Source organism: Triturus cristatus, chromosome 3_2, assembly GCF_964204655.1.
Source record: "Triturus cristatus chromosome 3_2, aTriCri1.1, whole genome shotgun sequence".
In the NCBI taxonomy this organism is placed as follows: Eukaryota; Metazoa; Chordata; class Amphibia; order Caudata; family Salamandridae; genus Triturus; species Triturus cristatus.
In genome coordinates, this window is record NC_140584.1 from 905856299 (window position 1) to 905882444 (window position 26146).

At 43.9% G+C, this 26146-nt stretch overlaps 1 protein-coding gene across 2 annotated transcripts in view; it reads right to left on the minus strand.

Moving 5' to 3' along the window:
- Positions 1-26146, minus strand: part of LOC146858427 (multidrug and toxin extrusion protein 1-like) — a 742800-nt gene that overhangs the window by 157116 nt on the left and 559538 nt on the right. For both annotated transcript variants that reach the window (XM_085649349.1, XM_085649350.1), the window contains one exon: positions 857-965. In XM_085649349.1, coding sequence (XP_085505475.1) covers positions 857-965 — 109 coding nt within the window. The remainder of the gene's footprint in view (positions 1-856; positions 966-26146) is intronic.

Here is a 26146-nt window from a genome sequence, read left to right on the forward strand (position 1 = left end):
AATCTGTTAGCGTTTAGGAAGGCGCTAAAGACTTGTCTGTTTAGTCATTAAGACCTGTCGAATCTCAGTCTAAATGAGTAAGCGCCTTGACACCTTTGGGTGATTGTTTCGCGCTCTACAAATCATCTTTTCATTTCATTCTATAAATAACTCACCATTTATATAGAAATCATTCAAGGAATATGCTCATACCTTATATTGAGCAAAAATGATACATACCTACACAAATGTTCCACTAAAAATGTAATCAGTATAAAGATCTTAACATAGGGTGTTAGTCAGAGTTTGGCAAATGAGGGATATCTGCTAAAAATTGGTGAAAGTCCATCCATCCTACTTAGGGTGTATAGCCATGTATATTCTGTAAATAGGGAAGATGGTGCATCCACCAAAGTTTGATAGATGTCCCACATCTGTCAAACTATAATTCAGCCCCATAGTTTTCTATATGCAAATCATTGTTCCCATCCTTCCATTATTGCTACAGCTGCTGGATGCAGGAAGACCTTTGGAGAATACACTGCACGCCCATCGGTGGCACTTGGATATAAATCTGCACATCCATCTGAAAGAGCGGAAGATGGGGGCACAGGACCAAGGTTTTATGCTAAGACTGCAAGGCGATACACACTCTAGTGGACAGATTAGAGGGAAATCTAGAGAATTGTCACTTCTGAAAGGCTAGTCGGTGTAGGATAGTCAAGTCTCTAGGCATTTGACTTTACTCCATACCCACCTCGAAGGCCTACTCCATCCAAGCTACCTGTCTAAAGTCCTCTAAAATTCCATACAGGCCCCCTCACCCTTGGGGCCGCAGATCAGCACCTCATAGATACAGCATCATATACCACAGTACCTGCGATTATTAAAGCAGTGACAGCAGATTTCTTTGCTTGTTCCACATTTCCTGCTCCTAAAGCATTGCCCACGCGAACGCTGACAGCTATGCTGATTCCCAGTGGGATCTAAAAATATTGGGGAACAGGCATTAGTTCATATAAAAATAACATTATATACTGTGTAGTTGTAAAGCACACATTCCCTCAGGGCGCCAATAACAAATGTTTAGTGTTATCCGATTCAAAGTTACCCATCTATCGACTTTGGAAGGATGAAAGGCTAATTGGACCTGCTGAAAGACAAGCCTGTTACCATGGAATTAAACACAAATCCCTGCATCAAATGCATTAGTGAGCTTAGCAATGTCATGTGTATTAATACCGGTATTGTTCTCTGTTGGTTTTTAGCCCTGAGGGCGTTGTGGGGCACGCCCCAATACCACGAAACACATGCTGGCTCTAAGGCTAAAAATGAAGAAGAACCCAGCAGGCTGAGAAATACAAACGACCACCACAAGATAAATTGTAGTATTGATTATATGTTTGTGTACTCGGACAGTTACTATAGTGTGTGCTTGAGGCTGGAATGTGAAGAGTAAACTCTGAGTGTTTATTTCCTCAAATGGACATAATTGACGTCTTAGTTTGTCACCAAAATAAAAATTGAACTTTCAAAATTCCTACTCTCCTTTGTCCTAAGGGTACAAAAGTAAGTTCAAGTTGCTTACTTCTTTCGACTTGAGCCCCAAAGTAAACTCACATTTATTCTCTCATAGGGGTTAGGAAGCACATGTTGCTTACCTTTAGAAACAGACTTACTGGTGGATATTCTGCCTAACTGCAGATTCCTCCCAGGCACCAGACTGGATTTAGAAAAGTTTCTGCAACACCCCCGAAAGTGGCGCCACACAGCTACACATAGGCGCCACCAGTGCACGTTTACATAAGGTCATCAGTGGACAATTTATGCTTCCTCAGATGCAGAACGACCTACAAATTACGATGTTGACAGTATACAAAGTCCTACTTGGGACCTTACGACCAACAAGAAGTCCACTCCACAAAATGGTAGACAGGTGGACAGTGAAGAATCTGTGGTTAGATAAGAGTATCTACCAGAAAAAGATTGTATTTGGACATTTGAAACTTATACAAAAATTAAGAGCAGCAACTAAAAAATTAGGCAATCATAGGAACAGTGGTGCAATAGCAGGCTAAACTAGTCGGGACTCCAGTGGTGGCATGATCGAAACTTACCTGAACATTGAAAAATAATGTAGGGCTGATTTATTAATAAAACATATAGGTAATTAGGGACTTTACTCTAAAGCCAGGTGATGAATAGATATGAGCAAGGAAGGAAAGATGAGAACCCTGTAGCAACGAAGAGGCAAGGGAGAAAGAAAGGGAGCGCCATGTTGGGACAGGTGAGAACCAAGCCGAGGCTTGTGATGGGAGGAGGTTATTGCCAATTAATGTCTCTGGAGTGAGTTTGGAGCAGACAAACCTGTATGTGATGTGAAGTGGAGTCAGAGCGGGTAGTCTGAGGGGCGGTGTTTATTCTGAATGTATTGATCTAACTTTTCTCAAATATGCATAGAATGGCGAGATGTAATTTGAATTTTGTGCATGGGTTGTTGGGCCTGTAAGATACGTGATCATGGCCCATCATGTATGTATGGATAGTTCTGGAAATGTCCGCTCAGAGTATGAGTTTGTTAGCAGCCGAAAATATGAGATCAATGAGTGACAAGTCTGCCGAGTTTAAACATGGTCTTTTCGGAGCAACATATATATATATACCCAGGGTTGTAACCAACTTAAGGTCAAACTGAACATTAAAGAAGTTCTTTAGGTGTACCCTGATGCTGTCCCAGAGAGGGCAGTATAGGTATACAGCTGAAAAGCATTTGTTCTTTAATTAACCTACACCATCAATTAAAGTTGCAGCATTTGTCTTATGTGATAAGTGCTTGTTTCTATAATTTGCATGAAAAGCTTGCATTGGGTGAGTGAGGGGATTATTTTGTTTTTACAAGCGTTAAAACAGATAGCCTGTCACAATTCCTTAAATAGGAAGGTTACATTAAGGGCACGCGACTCCTTGTTCCTCTTAATGAGCAAGGAGAGCAATTAATTCTGTTATTAACATTGATGATAATGTAGATTTTCGATGCCAAGGGCCCGATTCACAGAACTAACTTAAGACAAAATCCTAAACTTACTACCATTTTGGTATTCACAGAAGGCACTTACTCATTTTGGTATTCACAGAAGGCACTTACTCATTTCGGTATTCACAGAAGTTAGGAGTCCTAAAGTTAGGACTCCTAAATGCCTTCTGTGAATACCGAAAGTCTTAAAATTAGGATTTTTCTCAGTTTAGGAGTCCTAAAGTTAGGAGTCCTAACTTTCATACTCATAAACTGAGAAAAATCTTAATTTTAAGACTTTCGGTATTCACAGAAGGCATTTAGGAGTCCTAAAGTTAGGAGTCCTAACTTTACTACTACTAAATTGAGAAAAATCCTAATTTTAAGACTTTAGGTATTCACAGAAAGCATTTAGGAGTCCTAAAGTTAGGAGTCCTAACTTTACTATTAAACTGAGAAAAATCCTAATTTTAAGACTTTCGGTATTCACAGAAGGCATTTAGGAGTCCTAAAGTTAGGACTCCTAACTTCTGTGAATACCGAAATGAGTAAGTGCCTTCTGTGAATACCAAAATGAGTAAGTGCCTTCTGTGAATACCAAAATGGTAGTAAGTTTAGGATTTTGTCTTAAGTTAGTTGTGTGAATCGGGCCGCAAGTGTTTTGTTTGTTGAATAAGCCTGGTAAGTTAGATGACCTCATTTGGCCCTGTTTGAAGATGCTGCGTCTGATTCACAAAGGTAAGTTACACTTTTGAGTAAGTTTACACTTTGAAATAAGTTTAGTATTTTCAGTATTAACAAACACCAAGTGTTAATTTACTACAAACACTGTAGTTACATTCCTAAAACCCAGATTAATTCAATTGGCTTACTTTGGTGTGCTTGGGTGACAACCCTTCCAAAGGCTCTCCATTATCCTCCGTAACTCAATCTTACTCCTCCTTAATCTAATCCTCTGTTGTAGTAAGTTTGCCCCTTTTCCCACCCCTTCCCCTGTGTTCCTCCCACTTTTACTACTAAAATCTATATTGCAAAACCTACACCTGGTAGTACATTTTGTAGTAGAACAAAATGTACTACACAGTGGAGTTTGTGAATCAGGCCCTCTGGATTTAAGTTGAAGAAATGTGAACAATTCTTTTTTTTTTTACATTATTTTCATTGTCAATACAGAAGTAGGACATCACAGAGAACAAGTGAGAAACAGAAAAGACTAATAATAAGCATACAGAACATATGAAAGCTAAATCATAATAATTAATACTTGTACGTACTGCAAAAAACCCACAGAGCAGTCCATTAAGCAATTGGATTGTCTACCCATAGAAAAAATAAATAAATAGCAGAGCCATATTGATTTCATATATCGAGAGTACATTTATTTTGCGCTTAGATTGAGCCCCCTTCATCTTTGTTAGTGCTTCCTCCATATCATATATTTGCCTAACTAATATCCACCAGTCCATTACTGTGGGAGGTTTTGATGAGATCCAGACCCGGGCTATTGTCAGTCTTGCACATACAAGCAAAATAATTAACAGATCTTGACTATCAGAACTAATATTTCTTATTCAAATCAATATTTCCATAGTCGTTAGAGGTGTACTCATTTCTAATTTTTGTGATATGATTTGTGACACTTATGCCAGAATAGAGATAGTTCTGGACATGTGGCGAACATGTGCTTTATGTCCGCCGCATGCAGACCACATCTTGGGCATTTTGTCCGATCGTTGATCTGAGTATTAGCTGACCACTTTGCTATTCGATCTGGCGTGTAGTATAATAAGCAAATTGTACGAAATTGTTGCATGCGTAGGTTAGGTGAGTGTACTGCTCTAACTATTGTGCTTAATGCATATGATATGTTTTTGGCCGCAATTGGCACCCCCATAGCTCTAGTCCAACGTTCCGCTATTCTTGAGCAGTCATCCGACCTATAAGCACAGAGACATTTATTTATATGCTTTACTAATTGAGGATTTTTCGCTAGTGTCATGCAGACAATCCCATATAGCTGATTCAGCAATATTCTTCAGATTTAATTGCTTTATAAAACAATCACAAATCTACATGTACTTAAATTGCATATTATCTGTTAAGTTGTATAAAACCTGCATTCTAGCAAAAGTAAGAAAACCAAAGTGGTCATAAAGATCACCTAAACAAGTTACCCCGTGTATGATCCAACGTTTACCTAATAGGTCATGAAATATCTCTGGCAGCCCTGGATTATACCAAAGAGGAAATTTAGCATGTAATAGTGACACCTCATATTTCAGTGAGATAGTGCGCCAGATAGCTATGCCGTCTCGAGCTGTCTTGGATTTTAGTCTTTTAAAGTAGTTTGGGTCATTGATTCTAAACAGAAACTGACTACTCTCTTCACCCAACATAAATTTATGAAAGTAAGTACTACTCTCAGGATTGATAAAACTACGTAAACGACCAAAAAAGGCAGACCAAAAATAAGTTTTAAAATCCGGAAAATCAAGACCGCCTTGTATATAGGGTAATTTTATTAATTCCAGTGCTTTTCTTGTAGCCCCAAATAAAGCTACTAAAAATCCCATCTAAGCGTTTAAAAAAAGAAATAGTCACTTACAAGGGGATAGACCTGAACAAATACAGAAATTGCGGCAACATCTTCATTTTTATCATATTTATCCGCCCCATTATGCCTATAGGTAGTTTGTGCCAACTCTTGAGCAGTTTGACCGTGTCTTTCAACAACGTTTCATAGTTTAAAGAGATGATTTTTTCAATACCATCTGCCATCTTCACCCTGAGGTATATAGGAGTTGCACAGGCCCTTGTATTGGTGGAGTTGAATTAAAATTCAGGAGAACCTGAGTTTTATTTATGTTTAATTTATAACCCGAAATCGGCCCAAACTCCTGTGCCTCCTTTGTTATAATTTGCAGCGCCCCACCCGGATCCGTGGAGAAGACCGCGATGTCATCAGCATATGCGATGACTTTAAGGGAGTTATCCCCTAGCAGAAGAGGGCGAATTAGTTGTTGATTCTGGATAGCTGAGACAAAGCACTCTATATAGAGAGCGAATAAAAGTGGTGATAAGGGGTACCCTTGACGGGTGCCCTGAAGAATCGGAAAAATGGCAGACTGTAGCCCAGCAAACATGATTTTGGCACTAGGTTTGTCTTACAGGGCTTGAATCCAGATTAAATATTGCACCTTTGCCACGTCGAAAGCAGTGACAGCCATATTTAAATGTGCAGTCGTATCTCTGCCCTGTATAAAGCCATGTTGATAAGGCGAGACCAGACTTGGTAGCACAGGAGATAAATGATTTGATAAGATTTTCGCAAAGATTTTTGCATCGGCATTGATGAGAGATATCGGTTTATACGACCCACACTCATCCGCCAGTTTGCCTTTTTTAAGGAAGAAAATTATTTGCGTTATCTTCCATGAATCAGGAGCCCTACCTTTTTCACCAATAAATCTTATAACCTTAATGAATGGTATCAACAATTTCTCAAGAAAGATCTTATAAAATTCTAAAGGTACTGTATCATCTCCTGCTGCTTTGCCTGCTGGTAGAGAGCTAATTGCCAATCTTATTTCTTCAACTGTGATATCTCTTGCTAGAGAATGGGATATCTCGTCTACCACCCTTATCAGAGTATTCCCTTGAATATGTTTAGAGATTTCCTCCGTTTGAGGCTGATTTTCTGGACTATACAGCTCTTGATAATAAGTTGCAAACTGTTTGAGTATCTGACTTGGGCGCCTAAGAAATATGAACAATTCTATATTCTGCATTGAATGGGTGCCTTTCATTTTTGCGGAAGTAAGACACTTGTCTGGAAGCTTCAAGTCTTTAATTACAGATATCCTTTAACAATCCAAGCTGGCCAAAGCATAATTGTGTTATTAATATTAATTCTCTTGTTGTGTCACATCAACTCAATATTGGATTTAAGATGGAGTTGCTTAGTCTCTTATCTAACTGGATTAAGGCAAATGCAGTGTCTGGTATGATAATTTTGGAATTATCTATTTTGAGTAAGTTCATGGTTACAGTGCATAAGTGGAGAGAGTGGACAAGGTCCTTACATAGGGTAGTCAGGCTCGATAGTTAGGTGAAGGGTCCTAGAACCGTAGTGTAGCAATACCATTTTGGAAGTTGATAGCTACCACATTAAGAGTTTGAGGAGAGATTGTTTTTTAGTAACTGTTGGGACGGAAAAGTTTCTTGCATGGTGCTAGGCATGCACTTCTGCTGTAAGTGTCCCAGCTGCAACGATGTCTGGATTGCTGGTTCTGATTTTTGTTGTCATGAGCCTGTCTCATGAATTGCAGTTTTGTTAAAACAGGAGGGGCACCAGAAGCAATAATCTCATAGTGGTGAAAGGCTACTGCCTTTGCCAGGAGTTGAGTAGCATGAGTGCAGTGGTGGCAGCATACAGTGTAGTGATCAGTAGAAGTGAAGAGGCCTTTTTGTCTGTGTCACTGGAGTGAGGCCGACAGGATCAGTCATGTAAATTTCTGCTGCTGTGTGCTTAACTCACTCTTGGCCTACATCAAGTTAGTATATAGTTCTTTGCAGCATGCATGTGGTTGCATGCATGTGCTATGTGTATGTGTGCCTGTGAATGGTGCAATATATGGAAGCACAGTTTCATTTTGTGAGACCCAGGGCTGACTGGAGGAGCATGAGGTGGTAAAGGAATCTCCCCGACAGATATGTTGATTTCTACTTTTCTGAAAGCTGGGTGGGACACACAATGGAGGAAGGAAGAGCCATGCTCTTCAATACACTTGAAAGTGTGCTCTTTGCTTCAGGGAGAGGGTCACTTAAAAAGGGTCTGGGCACATCTCAGGAAAGAGATGGGGCTGATGAGAGAATCATAAAGAGTAGGGCTGGGGGCCTGGGGTAACCTTTTGATGTACGTATCACTGCGGCTGACATCAAGATTTTAACCTCTAGTCACTCCTATAGCCTGTATTGTTGGGCTATCGGTTTTGAAGTCGCTCCTGCTGTGAAACACTTCTTTTTGGGAGAAGGGCAGGACAGAGGTGTGCGCACTTCAAAAGGGAGCAGACTACCCTCATGAACTTCAAAGTTTCAGACCCTAACTAACCTTTGGTGTCTGGAAATGGACTATAAGAAGGGGAGTCCGAAGCCCCCAAAATAGTCAGCTGTCCAGCAGCCAGTCAAGCTGTACAAGAAGAAGCTCTGTAAAACTTCTGCCTGTGCCCAGGACTGGGGGTTAAAGCCTGCCTGTCTCCCAGATGGTGAAGGGACACAACCCAGGGAAATCCAAGACCATCTGCCCCTGGAGCCTGTAACACCAGTGCCTGCTTGCTTGCCTGTGTGCTCTGAGAGGGAGAGGAGAGTGCTGGAGGGAGTGAGTTCCAGTGGGGCATGCTGGATAGAGGATCCCAGTAGCGAGGTGTGAGAAGACAACAGCTCACCAGTCGGGTCTTTGCCTGTGTGCAGGTTCAAGTTTGCGATCCCGTATGCCAGAAAGCGTCACTATGAAGATTACTGCGTTGCCAATCAGCTCATAGCCCATGTGCGAAGTGAAGCCGGCTAACCCATATGCATGAGGGGGTCACCATGAAGATTACTGCCATGCCGAACGGGCCACAGCCTGTGTGCCAGGTGAAGTCGGTGACTTCATATTCCACATGTGGCTGCTGTGAAGATTATTGCTGTGCCAATCTGGCCGTGGCATATGTGCAGAGTGAAATTGATGATCCCTTATGCCAGAGGAGGCTGCATTGAAGATTATTGCTGTGCCGATCGAGGCGTGGCCTGTGTGCAGAGTGAAATCAGTGACGCAGTATGCCAGAAGGGGCCACTGGAAAGGGCAAGGACCGTTGCCTGGTTCAAGCTGTCACCATGAGGAGAGGCCGCAGTGGTGACCCATGTGGGCTCCACAGCACTGGCAAGTACCACGGATCAGGCATTAGACTAACGCATGTTAGTGCTGGTGTCCGCATCACCGCACTAAAATGCATTGGCCACGCATCTTATAGTGCCCCGGAGCCACCCTATGGAGCACTCGACAATGAGGAGCTGCAGCGCTTTGAGCACAGTGGCAGTGAGCGCACTGTGCTGCCAGCAGAGAGCGCACTGTGAATGCGAGCCTGGTTTACTTTTTGTCAGTCTGTGATTAACTCTGTGATAGGTGCAAACCACAGGGAATGAATTTCAATAATCACACACAATGAATCAAGCTGAGTCAGTACCCGGGGATCTGTCAGCAACCATGTGGGTCCTCTGAGTGTCAGCGCTACGCGGATAAACAATTTAATTTGACCCGGCAGCATTGTATACTGGTGGGTCCGGGGGGCGGCGCCCTGCCGGTTATGGATGGTGATTGGCCCCAGAGCACACCTCAGTTGGCGAGCAGCAGTTTTGTTCTTCGTTGGTGTGCTGGCCCGCTGCCGCCACAGTTAGTAGCACCCTTCAATATGGTCCATGCGTGACAATGGAAGAGACTACTCCCATCCCTTAGAAGCACACCATCTTCCATTAGCAATCAACCCGAACATCCTTCACCCACCTGACTGGTCGCACACCCCCTTCTCCTTACTTCTGAAACAATGCAACCCTTCCCAGATCCCACGTTTGTCCATTTTTCAACTTTTTCCAATCCCCCGAGGGCCGGACGAGCCGTAGCGAGCACCGGGTGTTTTTCCAGTGGGCCAGAAGGGTGGGGGGCTGTTTTTGGACTGGTGGAAGCCCTACAGCTTTCACTCTGTAAGGACTACTAAACTTGTTCAAACCCCTCTTAACACCTCCCAGTTTGAACTTCTCCCAGTCCCCCACATTGATGAAACACTTACAACTCGCTTATGATCCCTTACATCCTAAGTTTGACTCCACATCACGCAGCCATGAAGGAACGAATTTGGTCACTGGTTTTCTGCCTCTCATCATTTCAAAAGGTGACTTCCCTGTGCTAGTTTTCACGGTGGTGCAATGAGCCCACAAAATATCCTTTATAGCATCCTGCACAACCAACCCTGCACTACAGACCAATTCCACTGAACCCTTAACTAACCTGCTGAGAATCGCCATTAGACCATTTCCTTGTGGGTTGTAGAGAGAGGTAAATACATGCTTGAACCTGATGCTCAGAACACCTTCATTTCCCAAGAAGGTAATTGAGTGCCATTATCAGTCACATGAACATCGGGAATACCTTCCCTCCTGAACACCTCCCCTAGCACCACTATTGTAGGCTATGTAGTGACCGACCTCATAAGAAACACCTCAACCTACTTGGACCTAGCATCAACCATCAAATCAACAAACCTTTCATTTTGAGGCAGACAAACAAAAGTGCCTATGAAGTCCAAACAAATCTACTCCCAAGCAAACTCCATATCAGCAACTTGCTGTTCTTCATCCAAAACTCCCAAACTCACTCTCCACCATTTCTCATAATTTTTACACACTTCACACTCCTTAACCTAATCCCTTACTTGAGTGCCCATGCTAGGCCACTTATCCCTTAATCTCTTGAGCGTCAATGTTTTACCTAAATGGCTCTCATGTGCTATGTGTATCAATCAAGACCTCACCACGCTCGGCAGCACAAACGTATGACCTCTCATTATTAGCTTATCACCACACAAAGACAACTCATCCACAATGTTGATAAATGGTCTATCTGAATTCGGCATATACTCTCTCCTTGCGCCTCCTTTAAACACGACTACCACTGCCTTTAGTATGTTACCTTCAACCAAAGCTCTCATTAAATACTCATTCAAAACACAACCATCCAAATATTCAGTTGAGTCCATCACACTCACAATCATCTCCTCAGTATATCCAACCCACTCTCATCCGCAGCCTTGTCCGGTAGCCTTGACAAACAGTCTGGAACATACTCCACTTTAAAATCATAATCTTGCAACTTCACATCTAACCTCGCCAAAGGTCCTAAGCAATTCTTGATGCCAGAAAGTCCCAAAACTTTAAGCCATGATTTGTGATCTGCACTTAATACCATTTTGAACCAATTTGGTATAGTATTCCACTAATCCTATGTAAGGACAAAGCTGGTCCTTACTATCAGGAACCTCTGCATTAACTATAGCGCTTACCAAATTGAGTTTGGGTCTGACTCCTTCCTCCGAAATAAGATATCCCAGATATTCCACCGCCTGCATCAGAAATGTATATTTTTCTTCCTTTAAAGTTAACCCCACATTTGCAATGTAACTTAACCCCCTTCTGCAATGTTTCCTTATGAGTATCAATGCTGTTTCCAAAAACGAATATATCAACCTGAAAAGATACCAAATTTTTTACCCCAGATAACACATTTGATATTAGTCTTTGGAGCACGCTCACCACAACCCAAATGGCTGCCTTTTGAATTGAAAAATTCCTTCACAGGTGATGAAAGCAGTAAAATGCTTGTAATCAGGATGAAGCTTCACCTGCTGATAAGCACTTCGCAAATCAAGTTTTGAATTATTTTTTCCCTTGACAACAATAGAATCCATACATTAACATTCAGCAGCAGGAAACAATGTGACGATGTTTGAATTGAGGTTGCGCAAGTCAACACAGAACCACAATAACCCATAAAGGTTTTTAGTAAGCACAACAGGTGACAGCCACTCCATGGTTTACACTGACAATGTGACTAAATTCTTGATTATTTGTTCCAAAATCGCTTTGACTTCCACTCTAATAAACCAAAGGAATATTTGTGGCTACATGTCTGACAGGTACCACATCCTTTTCAATGTAATCTTATGCTTCTCCTAATCTATTCTCAAATACTATTTAATAATGCTTGAAACTGCATCCAGTCTTACATCTACCAAAACCATCACTTAGTTTTCAACTCTTGAATTCACAATAATGTTTAAGTCAAATTGGTGCGATCATCCCAAAATAGGTGGACCAGATTCTGCCACATAGACTTTGCCACATATCTCCTAATCTTCAAATTGGATTTTGGAGGGAATGTAGCCCATAACTCTTATGTTCACCCATTGATATCCTTTTAAAACTACATCTGTTGATTTCAGTGTTTCCCCTTACCATGAGATGTCAAATAGTTGTTTAGGAATTATAGTATACACTGACCCAAAATCCAACATTAATTAAAAATCTTTGCCATTCACATTAAACATAGCTTTGGGCCGTGCTATCTGTTTTATTATGTCATTGTCCGTTGTACTCGTGGCATCAGCATCGCCCATCAGAACCTTGTGTTCCACATCCTCATTGACTTTGTCAACAGCCAATACAAGTTTGCTTGAAGTTATGCACACTTGCGCAAAATGGTCCTTCTTGTCGCAGTTACGACATTTCTTCCCTATGGCAAAACAATTCTTTGAATCACCCATGTGAAAATTGCTGCCACATCTGTGACACCAGTTCACCATTGACTTTGCAGGACTGCTCAATGCCTCCATAACCTTTGAACGCCACCCTTTAGCATAACTGCACTTTGCCATAGCGAGATTCTTCTTTACCGCATTTACTAGGTCCGATCCATCATTGATTTCAGTCATCTCTGAAATATTTTTGGTTTCCAAATGCTGCGTCTCTTTCATGCATTTTTCAAATTCCTCCACCACTTTGGCTATGCTTATCACATGTTTAAATAATGGATTGCTGGCTGCCCATAATCTTTCCTGGATTTGTTTACTGCAACACTGCACAGTCAGTTGATCCCTTATTTATTTGTCATTTGCCCACATTGACCTTTGGCTGCTCGTTCACATAATCTAGCCACAAACTCATCCACCGATTCTTTAGTTTTTTGAGGGTGGGTCTAAATCCTATGGTAGCACATTAAAATATTTGCTGTCTTTACAAATCTAGTCTGCAACCACAATTTGGCTTCCTTGTAAACATCCTCAATTTCATTTCCATGGTCATCGCACAGGTGGTAGGTATTTGAACACCTGCTGCCCCTCATTTCCAAAAGAAGCTAGGAGAGCTCTTTTCCTGACTGGGTAAAAATCCATTCCCTCAGCAGCTTGCAAGTAATTTTCAAATAATTCAATCCAATCATCCCACTCAATTGGAGGATCTCTGGGAAGTTCAAAATGGATGCCATAGGATAAAACATACAAAAGAAACTCACGACAATAGGTAGCCCGTTTCTACAAAACAAGCTTGGTTTAAATGGCATAGCTTTTTCATTTTTTGCTCTTGTGTTGGCTGTTTTCCCAAGGATCTTATTACATTCATATTTTAGAGTTCTCAACAAGTTTAAATGGGTTACATTGTTTGTGTGTCATAGTCTAAATACCAGAATTTTGATTTATTTTGCTAAAGGGTCCAGTTTAATATTGAGCTCTTTGCTTTTGTTGGCCCATAAGTTTATCACGAAACTCCATGATTGGAAGTTTTTCTGTGAGGAATAACTGAACTGCCTCCCTTATCGTGTTTAAACCGACTTCATTTTGAAGGAGTTCTTTATTCATGTGCCAGGGAGTGTTTGGTGGAGGACCAGCTGCCAGAATCATTGAAATGTCTTCCTAATCAGATTCAGTTTTGGTTCTACTGGATGGCACAAGGTTGAATTGAAGAAGAAAAGTATCTACTAGGCGATAAGCAATGCATGAGTAGCGCTGATGGGGGTAAAGGAGAAAAACATTAACTTCTTATTGTGTGGTTATGTTGATTTCATATGTCCTTCAGCTGATTTGTTTCACACATATTGTGCATCTATTTATGAAACTTTGGAGGGTGAAATATGCATCAGGAATGTCTATCAGTTATCGGTCCTTGGGGGGGAATAAAAGCTCCGATAAAGATTATACACACATTTTAGGGTATCTTTTTGCTTAGTAAGCTCCAGAACTCAGGTATGTAGAGTTAGGAGCATATGCATTGATAGTGTAGCTGTCTGTCATTATTCTTCATCACTGGCTACCTGCCAGCGATGTCTGCCGCAGGCGTAACTACGTTTAGGCCCAAACCTTTAGCGATTAGGGTTACTATGCCATTTTTCTTCTTACCAGCTTCAGCGCATGTAAAGTCTGCGACCCAACCCCCAGAGAGATGACATAGTAATTGCTAATTTTAGTTCACTGCAAGAATATGATATTGTCTCTACTTTTGAGGCTGTAATCAAGCCTTTTCCTGCTATGAGCAGGATGGTTGAATCCTTTGAGGTTTATTTAAACAATTTATGATAGACATGGTAAGTTTTTATATTGTTGATTCAGTACATAAAAGCTGTATTGTGAACCTCTGTGTGCTAAAAGTGAATATAATAGCAAGATATGCACCAAAGTTGACTGTAATGTTAGTCCATGAAAAGTTGTGGACGTCAATGCAGCTGGATAAAGGAGAAACAACGAAGAAGCGGAGAAGGTGTTAGCTCTGCTGAAGAAAGAAAACAGGAGTATGGAGGGAATTAACCCTATGCAACAAGAAAAAGACCACAGTCCCCCGACAAAACTAGCCACCTACCCTCCACAACAATACACATTCTTGAGAGCAAGGACTGTGCGGGGGCCAACAAGGAAGTGGCTGCCCACTTTGTATCCTAAAAGGAGCTGCTATTTAGTAATCACAAGATTGGTGTTAAGAGCCGGAATAAACCTTAGGTACCATAATATTGCGTAAAACGTTTAAATCAACTTCATTTTGAAGGAGTTCTTTATTCATGTGCCAGGGAGTGTTTGGTGGAGGACCAGCTGCCAGAATCATTGAAATGTCTTCCTAATCAGATTCAGTTTTGGTTCTACTGGATGGCACAAGGTTGAATTGAAGAAGAAAAGTATCTACTAGGCGATAAGCAATGCATGAGCAGCTCTGATGGGGGTAAAGGAGAAAAACATTAACTTCTTATTGTGGGGTTATGTTGATTTCATATGTCCTTCAGCTGATTTGTTTCACACATATTGTGCATCTATTTATGAAACTTTGGAGGGTGAAATATGCATCAGGAACGTCTATCAGTTATCGGTCCTTGGGGGGGAATAAAAGCTCGGATAAAGATTATACACACATTTTAGGGTATCTTTTTGCTTAGTAAGCTCCAGAACTCAGGTATGTAGAGTTAGGAGCATATGCATTGATAGTGTAGCTGTCTGTCATTATTCTTCATCACTGGCTACCTGCCAGCGATGTCTGCCGCAGGCGTAACTACGTTTAGGCCCAAACCTTTAGCGATTAGGGTTACTATGCCATTTTTCTTCTTACCAGCTTCAGCGCATGTAAAGTCTGCGACCCAACCCCCAGAGAGATGACATAGTAATTGCTAATTTTAGTTCACTGCAAGAATATGATATTGTCTCTACTTTTGAGGCTGTAATCAAGCCTTTTCCTGCTATGAGCAGGATGGTTGAATCCTTTGAGGTTTATTTAAACAATTTATGATAGACATGGTAAGTTTTTATATTGTTGATTCAGTACATAAAATCTGTATTGTGAACCTCTGTGTGCTAAAAGTGAATATAATAGCAAGATATGCACCAGAGTTGACTGTAATGTTAGTCCATGAAAAGTTGTGGACGTCAATAAAGCTGGATAAAGGAGAAACAACGAAGAAGCGGAGAAGGTGTTAGCTCTACTGAAGAAAGAAAACAGGAGTATGGAGGGAAATAACCCTATGCAACAAGAAAAAGACCACAGTCCCCCGACAAAACTAGCCACCTACCCTCCACAACAATACACATTCTTGAGAGCAAGGACTGTGCGGGGGCCAACAAGGAAGTGGCTGCCCACTTTGTATCCTAAAAGGAGCTGCTATTTAGCAATCACAAGATTGGTGTTAAGAGCCGGAATAAACCTTAGGTACCATAATATTGCGTCAAAACATACCGTCATGAGGATGTTAGTAATTGATGCTTGTAATGGCTTAAATGTCCTATGAAAATCCTGAGGCATGAGTTTAGGATATAGACTACAGTATATATGAGGCATTAATCTTGTTGTACAACACTCCGTGAGAAGCCCTGCTATGAACTATGATCATAGAGTTGAGGAGAAACACCCCAATATTAGCTTGCCAGAATATAACATTATGATAACATGTAATAGCCAGGTCCAACTAGAACATTAAGCAAAATTCTACAACATGTTGAAATTAGAAGAGCAAGATGTAGGATGAGTCATTAGAAAGGTGCTAGGTCAAGTGTCCATTTTAGCTTCAGATTTGTTGGCACTAAAACATCTCTAGATCATCTGGTTCTGTGAACACAAATGATTTTCCCTCCTGCATACTCTAAATTGGACAGGGCCCAAGAAGAATCTTGAATTGGCATTGCCACAAGCTTATTGCGCAGGGCTAGGAGACCATTTCTGCTTGGCAAAGTTTCCTTTGCGAAGTTCTGTGATATGCTAATTTTGGTAACTTCCCAGGTTAGTGATTTGATCTTTCTCTCTTATGAGTCAGAATTAACTCAGTATATTGAAATCAGAGTGACTGATGGATACTTTTAACCACACATTCCTCACCTTAGAATGCTTTCCAAGCACCAGAATGGATCCAGAAAACTTTTCCTTAGGAGTGCTCTCTTGCCCCATTAGGGGGTGTCATGTGGCTCTGTGTTAATTTCACACCCCCTCGGAAGTGAGCCGCATATAAACACCATCCCTGCGATGTATAGGACTCCCTCATGTAGAGGCCCTATAATGAATCCTGCCTTTTGGTGAGAAGATGCATCTTATTTTGGAGCATTTCTATGACAGCATAGCTATAGTGGATTCCTTGGTGCTGTTGACCTCTGTCAATCAGTTTCAGCATCAATTCAGAAAGTTTAGAGTCTATTTCAGGGGCTGACATATAGACAGAGACAGACTTCCCAAACAGAGATGCAGCAGACACCCCAATGCTTTTGAGGACATGGACTTGTGTCTGACAGGCAGCATGTGGGCCCGCAAGGGCATTGTTTATGTTTATGGATTTGTTAAGCGCATGGCTGCCCGAAGGCTTCTCAACGCTGAGGAGAAAGTGCAGTCAGGGCGCAGAAGTTATCATGGAAAGAGCCAAGTTTTGAGTTTTTTCCTGAATGCCAGTTGATCTGTTAGCAGTCACATATGATTGGGTATGTAGTTCCAAAGACTAGGAGCCAGATGTGAGAAAGATCTACCTCCCCACCTCTTTATTTTTGTCCTTTTCAAGAGCAGATCTGCTGAGGATCTTAGATATCTACCTGGAACATAGGGAGTGACAAGCTTCATATTAAGGCCGGGCCTTTGTCATTCATGGCTCTGTGGACAATAAAGAGCGACTTAAATTTGATCCTGGCCTGGATCGGTAGCCAGTGCAGTATTTTCAACTTGTCTTTCATTGACTGTCGTCTGGGGATGCCTAGCAGTATCCTGGCTGCAGCATTCTGGACCAGCTGTAATCTGTTCACTACATATTTGGGGGAGTTACCGTAGTGCAGCCGTGATATCACCATGGCCTGAACCACAGTTCTTTGTGTTTGTTCAGGGAGAAGAGGCAATTTCTTATCTTGTTTCTCCATGGAAAGACTGTGGTCTAACCATATTCCCAGATGTTTTACCACATTCTTTGGGACAGGGGGTTCTCCCAATTGTAGAGGCCAGCCGATGATGTTTTTAGAGACCGCCTTATTTCCCAGGAACATAAGCTCTGTTTTTCTTCCATTCAGCTTTAGGCTACGTTTGTTCATCCAGTCAGCTACTTTTACCATGCAGGGGGCTAATTTGGTGTGCTTGGATTGTGGGCCCTCTGTCACTAATAGTATCAACTTGGTATCATCTGCGTATGACACAATAGATAACCCAAATTCTTGCTCTATCTTTGCCAGAGGTTGCATACAAAGATTAAATAGTGTGGGGCTCAGTGCGGATCCCTATGGGACTCCACACGATGGGCCATATTTACAATAACTGGCGCATCCCTGCATATCAGTAGGGATGCGCCAGTAATTGTGCGCCACAGCTCCGCCACCATGGATGCGCCGCATTTACAATGCGGCGCACCATGGGGCAAAAACGGCACAGATGCGTGAAGCTTCTGTTATGTAAAAGTGGCGCTTTGCTGGAGTTGCGTCACAAGCGCGACGCAGCTCGAGCAATGCTCTGGGGGGCCCTATCTTGCTAATGCTGCGTCAATCCTTACGCCTGCTTCAGGCAGGCGCAGGGTTTTGACACAGCATGGGCCTAAAAGTGACTGAGTTAAATCTTGTAGATTTCACTCAGCCACATTTAGGAGGCGTTCCTGCGCCGGAACGCCCCCCCTGCACAGGAACGCCTACATGTGGCGCAGGGTTTTACAACGTGAGGCATCTCCCAGATGCGTCACGTTGTAAGTACCCCGCACCATGGCGCAGGATTTGCGTCGCCGCTGTGTCACAAAAGTGACGCAACGGCGGCGCAAGGGGCTTGTAAATCTGCCCCGATATTTGTAGGGTATCTGAGTGGTGCTCGCCTTCCATTATCTGGAAGGATCTGTTTTCTAGGAATGAGGACAGCCATTTAAGCGCAGTGTCTGTAATATGTGCTTCCTTTAGCCTGAGGATCATAGTGTTGTGATGCACCTTGTCAAAGGCTGCACTAAGATCAAGAAGCAGGATAGCAGCAAACACCCCTGGTCTAAGATTCCCTTAAGTTCCTCCGTGACCACCAACAGGGCTGACTCTGTACTATGTTGTGGTCTGAAACCCATTTGTGTGTGGTGCAGCACCCCATTCTCTTAAAATTGGGACAAGGTCTGATTGACATGTTTTTCATCTATTTTGACTAACAATGGAAGAAGTGAGATCAGTCGATGATTCCCCAGCTTTGACGGGTCTAGATGAGGCTTCTTCAACAGTGGTCGAACTATGGCGTGTTTCAAGGTTTTAGGGATAATCCCTTGTGTGAGAGAGCAAAAGAAGTGCAGCTGTTGTAGTCATTGTCGCTTTACCTCCCTGCAATAGGAAATGGAGCGGAACCAGGTCTTGAGGGGAGCCGGATTTAATATTCTGCAGAATCGAAGTCATAGCTTCCTCACTTAAACTTAATGTTCTAGACTTGGCCCTGTTCCCACTCCCAAGTCCGCACCCGTATTTGGGTGAACAGCAGTGTTGTTTGGGTCAGTGTTCCCTTGAAGGGAATTATATATCTTCTCCACCTTATTTCTGAAGAAGCTTGCAAGCTGGTCGCATCTCTCTTTGGAGGAAGAGTGATTGGTCGTCTACTGATCAGTGGAGGTTGGTGAGCGCACCACTCTAAATAATTCCTTTGAGGAGTTGCGGGCTGAATTGATTTTGTCCTTGAAATATTTATCTTGGGCATGTTTCTTCTCATTATGGTACTGTCTAATGGCCAGTTTATATTGACTTTTGATGGTGTGTCATAGTTTTTCCTCCATTGTCTTTCTATTTTTTGACAAGTTTTTTTCATCACGATTAGGTTTGCGTTAAACTAAGCTGCCTTTTTCCTGGATGGGTGAATTCTTGGCCTGACTTTCTGAGAGCACTGTTCTGCTACTCTATTGATCCAGTCGGCCCATATCTTATCTGCCTCTTCTGGGTTGTCTGTCAGGCTCAAGGCCTGAGCTTCCAGGGCGCTGACAATGCCGGCTGGTATAATTCTTGGCCATTTACTACCAGCCTTGGAGGATTTACTGCATGTGGGTGGTGAGTGGGGGTTGTCTGAGGTGAATGGTATAAAATAGTAATCTGACCATAGGTTGAGTTCATTGGAGAAGATAGCACCTAGTAAGTACCCTTTTTCATGAATGCCAGAACTTACAAGTTGCATGGCTTCCAGATCTTGAGTAAATCTATTTGAGGAGGTGTTATCAAGTTCATCTAAGTGTAGATTGAAATCCCCAAGTATGGTAGTAGATGCTTTACTGGCTACAGTTGTTGCTACCATTCAAGGAAAATCCTCTAAGAAGGTGTTACAGGAACAAGGGGGTCTATAAAGCAGCGTGCCTGAAAAGATGGTATTGGGGGATAGTTTAATACTGAATTAGTCCTCAAATTCCTTTTCTGCCACAATAGCAGCCACAAACCACTTCTGTTTGCCCTTAGTGGCACATGCCCAACCTCTTCTCCCAGTTTGGTAATCCACCACATCTTGCAGCTAAGTCATACAGAATATTCAAATTTACCATTCCCAGCCTTTATCTTTCCACTCCGCCTCCTATTACAACTAAACCAGAGCGAAATTGTGTCTATTCTACTACAGAAGGTTTTGTTTCGCTCCAAGAGTTCTATCATCGGGGGGGGGGGGGGCTTGTTATTTGAGCAGTTTTCCTTGTTTCCAAGAAGGTCAGGGGCCTCAGGCCTATTCTGGACCTTTAGCTTATAAATATCTTCCTTCAGAAGGGCAAATTCAAAATGCTCACGCTGGCCCGGAACCTGTCTGCTTTGGACCCGGGTCACTGGACTGCAGACATGTATTTTCATGTACCTGTCCTACAGTACCACAGACATCTGTGGTTCAAGGTAGGCCAGGAGCATTTTCTGTGTGCTGTGCTCTACTTCAGCCCCACCAGTGCCCCTCAGGTGTTTACTAAAGTGATGACGGTGGTTGCTGCCCAGCTTGTAAGTTGTGGATCACTTCTGAACAATAGTGAACCTCTTGACATTTTAGGGGTTCACGGCCAACAAACTTAAGTTCCATATGACTTTTACACAGAGGCTTCCATTCATTGGGGTAATCTTGGACACAGTGCTGTTCCGCACCATCCTTCTACCTTAACGATTCTATGATCCCAATGTTTCAACCCTTGACCTGGGTTTCAGTGAGAGTGACTTGGAGACTTCTTAGACTATTGGCCTCCTGCATCCTGCCACCAGACCAGGCACAGTGTCCAAACCTTTATGCATTGAAGGTCCCCAGGCAGTTATCCTGCAGAGATGACTTTCAGTTGGACTGGAGCTCGGTTCTCCTGTCCAAAGTTCTGGAGAAGATCAGAAATGACTGGTCCCAGTCATCCTAGTGATTCCAGATTGGGCAAGAAGAGTGTGGTACAAAGAGTTTTCTGGCCATGAGTATCTGTCCTCCGATCAAACTGTCACTCCGGGAAGATCTTCTGTCATAGCAGAAGGGTAAAGTCCTGCACCCGAGACTGCATAACTTAAACCTCCATGCTTGAAGACTGGGTGGTGACAGATAAATGGTTTTGACCTTCCTCCCTGGGTTGCAAATATCAGCACTCTACCAAAACCATCTATGCAAGATCCTGGGAGAAGATTGTTGTGTGATGTGCTTATAGGAGTTTCTAGCCTCTGCAAACCCAGTTATCTGATGTTCTTCTTTTTTCCCTTTCATTGGGCCAGCAAGGCCCAGCTTTGGCTACAGTTAAATGCTGTCTGTCATATTGGACTTTTTGTGGCTCACTGGTTAGAGAAGGCATACACTGAAGCAGAGGTCAGACCCGGGACCAGGGTTCAATTTCCGACGCGGCAGGGTCTGAGCCCAAGTGTCCACGGACTTGATAATTGTCGCTTTGGTGCCTACTCGAATCATGGGTTCACACTCTGCAACTCTGGGCAATAGCTTGCTTAATCTCCACTACGCCCCCCCCTGCGGCGGGATGCCTGGCTTTCACCTTGGGGATGCCCAGTACGGGTTATCTCACAGGGAAAAAGCCAGGACGGGTTCCCAATGAAAGCGCCGAGATGCCCAAGGGTAAGTCGAGCGCTATATAAGAACACACATACATACGGTTATCTGATCAGCTGTCTCTGTTTAAATTGCTTGTGATGCGTTTCTTAAAAGGGCTGATCTACATGTTTTCACCAAAAACCTTTGGTGATGTCCCAATGGGACATCAATTTGGTTCTTATATTTCTAATGTTAATTCATTTGAAATGATAAACAGTTGACCTCATCCATAAAAGGAGAAGGAAAGACTCCATCGCTTAGACCCTAAGAGAGCTTTGAGCTTTTACATTGATCGTACTAGGGACCATTAGTTGGACAATCAATTCTTTATTTAGTTCTCTGAAACAAAGAAAGGAAAGGCAGTATAGAAACGGACCATCTCTATATTGATTTCCCTTTATATCCAGATCAGTTATGGATTGGCTAAGACACAGCCCCTGCAAGGTCTACAGGCTCATATCGCCAAAGCTGCTGCCATCACGCTGATGTGCAGAGTGCCTGTTCTGGATTTCTGCCAAGCTCCAATGTGGGCATCAGTTACGCATTCATGGATCCCTACTGATTAGATAGCCAGGTCCGTCAGGACTAGCACTCTGCCGGTTCAGTCCTGCAGGATTTATTGATCTGGCCATTACATAGATGGAAGAATCCATCAGAAGTTACTAACTGTTAGAACTGGGGGTCTCTAGTTGGCAGAGGTAGGTACCTTTGACCAAATAGGGACCCCTGCTTCTAAGTCAAGGAAAGGGGATTACACTACTAGATAACCCCTACTCACCCCCTTGGCAGCTTGGCACAAGCAGACAGGCTTATCTCTGAAGCAGTGTGTTAAGTATTTGTGAACACATACAGTAATACAGTGAAAACACTACAGATGAACACCACACAGGTTTTATAAAAATAAGTATTCTTTATCTAGACTTAACACAAGACCACAAACGACAAACATCCACAATACTGTACTCAAAATTGACTTAAAGATAGTAGAATTAGCTTAGTTCAGGTTGTTGGTAAATGTGACACAGTTCTGACAAAAGTACCTGGATGCGTAACGCAAAATAAACAAAAGGCTCGCAGTGTTGGAGATGCGTTGGTTCCTAGCTTCAGGGGAGACGATGCATCGCGCCTCAATGCTTGCGCAGAGTAGGGGATGCATCTTGATCCTTACTGGAGAGGAGGTGATACGTAGATTCTCGTGCTGCAGCCCGGTTGCGATGCGGCAAGATGGTACTTCGATGCGATAAACCTATGCGATAAGAGGGCGCCCTTGATGCGACGATGTTGAGACGATGCGACACGCCCTGGCAGCCTGGCGGTGAATCTGTACTTTGGAGCCGCGACAGGCCCTGCGACACGCTTCGATGATGCGACAGCAACCCTCACGGTTGCGACGCGCTTCTCTGGTGACGCGACAGCAGACAGCTGCGACGAAGGCACGCTTCTGGGAGATGCGGCGGCGGCATGCTTCTCCGGCGATGCGATGACTACAGCTGCGGTGGCAACACGCTTCTTCTTGTTGAGTCGCGCTTCCAGCTCCCAGCGACACACAGGCTTCTGTAGATAGAATTCCCAGCAAGGAAATTCAGAGGGGAGCTGGTGGTGAAGTCTGTTGTCCCTGAGACTTCAGCAGGAGGCAAGCACAAGTTCAAGCCCTTGGAGAAATATTCTGCAAGATGATGAAAGTTCTGTGAAAGTTCCTTCTCCTCTCCTTGACAATGAAGACACCACTGCAGGCCAACCCAACAACACAGCACACTGGCAGGGGGACAGTCCAACTCCTACAGCTTCCTTTGGTTCTTCTCCTTGGCAGAGGTTTCTTGTTGATGTTCCAGAAGTGATCTAAAGTCTTTGGGTTTGGGTCCCCATATTTATAATACTTTTCTCTTTGTTCTCTGAAGGCAGAGAGGCCTTTGCCTAGTCCAAACCAGTTCTGGTCAGTCCTGGAGCACTTTGTTTACCTGACTCCTTCTTTCCCAATCATGGAGTCACTAATCAATACATCAAGTTAACATAGGGAGCACTTGCACTGTGGCACTGAATGGCAGTGGCACAATGCCCAAAGCATCTAAACCAGCAAAACATATCAAAAACAGAGGAGGCAATCAGAAAAAAATGGAAGGGATACTCACGCCAATGGTACCAGGTCTAACACATGTCCCCTCCAGCTGAAATGTGGGGAGAACTACCCTCCCCCTTGGGATTTCTCTTCACTAAGGCAGAAAAATCTGGACAGACAATCAGCATTGGCGTGTTCTGTACCAGGGCGGTGTTCCACCGTAAAGTCCATCCCCTGTAGGGTAATGAACCACCTCAACATCTGAGGGTCCTGTGGTCTGTCTGAACCCGGAAGTGAGTCCCAAACAGGTATGGTCTCAACTTCTTCAGTGCCCAGACCACAGCAAATGCATCATGCTCAATTGCACTCCACCTCTGTTCCCGTGGAAGTAACCTCCTACTGATGAAGGCTACAGGTTGGTCTAGGCCCTCTTCATTAATCTGTGATAGAACAGCCCCCACACCGTGCTCTGAAGCGTCTGTTTGAACAATTAATTATTTTGAGAAGTTGGGCGCCTGAAGCACGGGTGCTGTGCACATGACAGTCTTCAGGGCTTCAAAAGCCTTCTGACAGGTGTCAGTCCAGTTCACTTTCTTGGGCTGCTTCCTGGAAGTTAGCTCAGTCTAGGGTGCAACAATGTTGCCATACCCCTTGACAAACCTCCTGTAGTACCCCGTGAGTCCTAAAAAGGCTCTCACCTGTGTTTCAGTCTTTGGGGGTTCCCATGCCAGGATGGTATCAATCTTGGGTTGCAGGGGCGCCACCTGGCCGCTCCCTACCTGGTGCCCCAAGTACACCACGGAACCCTGCCTGATCTGGCACTTACTCGCCTTGATCGTGAGGCCTGCCTTGCGCAGTGCCATCAACACTTCCCAGAGGTGGCGTAGATGTTCTTCCCAACTGGCGTTGAACACTGCAATGTCATCCAGGTAGGCGGCACTGAAATCTTCCAGTCCAGCCAACACCTGGTTGACCAACCTCCGAAGGTAGCAGGGGCATTCATCATCCGTCGCTAGGAGCATGCCCACTTCGGACCTTTCTAAGTGGGGCTTCAGGCGGTTAACATGTAGGACCCGCAAAGGGCTTCTTGGAGACCGCAAATTCATCAAGTAGGTGACATTACTTTTGCGCTCCACCACCTCAAATTGACCGGTCCACCTGTCCTGGAGCGCACAAGGCTCTACAGGGGCCATGACCCAAACTTTCTGTCCAGGTTGAAGCTCAATCAGAGTGGCATTCTGATCGTACCACCGCTTCATCTCTTCCTGGCTGGCTTCCAGATTCGCCTGAGCGAGCTCTCTGAATTATCGAGTCTGGTTCCTGAAGGCCAGCCCAGTAACTGTATACATCCTGGGGAGGTTTCCTGGGAGATTGCTCCCAGCCTTCCTTGACCAGACTCAAAGGTCCTCTTACCGGGTATCCATACAACAGTTCAAAGGGACTGAACCCTAGGGACTTTTGTGGCACCTCACGGTAAGCAAACAGAAGGCATGGCAAGAGGACGTCCCACTTATGCCTCATTGGTTCTTCAAGATCCATGATCATGCCTTTAAGGGTCCGGTTGAACCTTTCAACCAGCCCATTACCTTGGGGGTGGTAAGGAGTGGTGAACTTGTAGGTAACACCACACTCCTTCCACAGGGACTTCATATAACTGGATATGAAATTGGTACCACGGTCTGACACCACCTCTCTGGGGAACCCCACACGGGAGAAAATCCCCATCAGTGCACGTCCCACCACGGGGGCCGTCACTGTCCTGAGTGGGATGGCTTCCGGGTACAGGATAGCATGGTCCACCAAGACCAGGATAAACCTGCTGCCCATGGTTACTGGCTACCATAGACCGAGTGGTAACACACGTCCACTCAGGCAGACCCAACATCTCCAAATGAGCCTTCTTCTCCACCTTACCCCAAGGAGAGCTCTCCAAATCATTGCCCAACAGACAATCCACAGGCATGGCTGGCCTCACAACTCAAAGGGAACCTGAGCCACCTTGCAGTGGCTCTCTGTGCTGTCAGCAGCAACAACTGGGTAAAAGGCATTGGGTACAACCTGCTCTTGAGACACCAGGTGACACTTGACAGCTGTCACACTGGCTCATGTGTCTCTAGGAGCCTCCCCTCTATGGCCATTGATGGTCACCCACTGCCTGTATTTCTTAGTGTTATCAGGCAGCTGAGCTTGAGGGACAATCTCAAAGTCTCCTAATGAGACAAGGGACATTTCTGCGGGACCCCACCCACCTTGGGCACCCTTTTCCTCCACTCCCAGGGCTACACTGGCCTTCTGATGGGAGGGTGCACGGGGTGGCACATACTGACCCTTTTGGGGACACTGGCAATCATACCAACGGTGTCCCACCTACTTACACTGAAAGCAGGTAACTGGCCCCCTTTGAACAGGTTTACCTGTTGGGGGCTCTGACTTCTTCTCAGGGGGAGGCTGGGAACCCTTCCCTTGGTTCCCTTGGGAATTACTTTGGGGCCCTTTCTTGATTCCCTCTGTTTATCCTTGCCCACCCACTCTTCTGCTGGGGACCCTGTCCA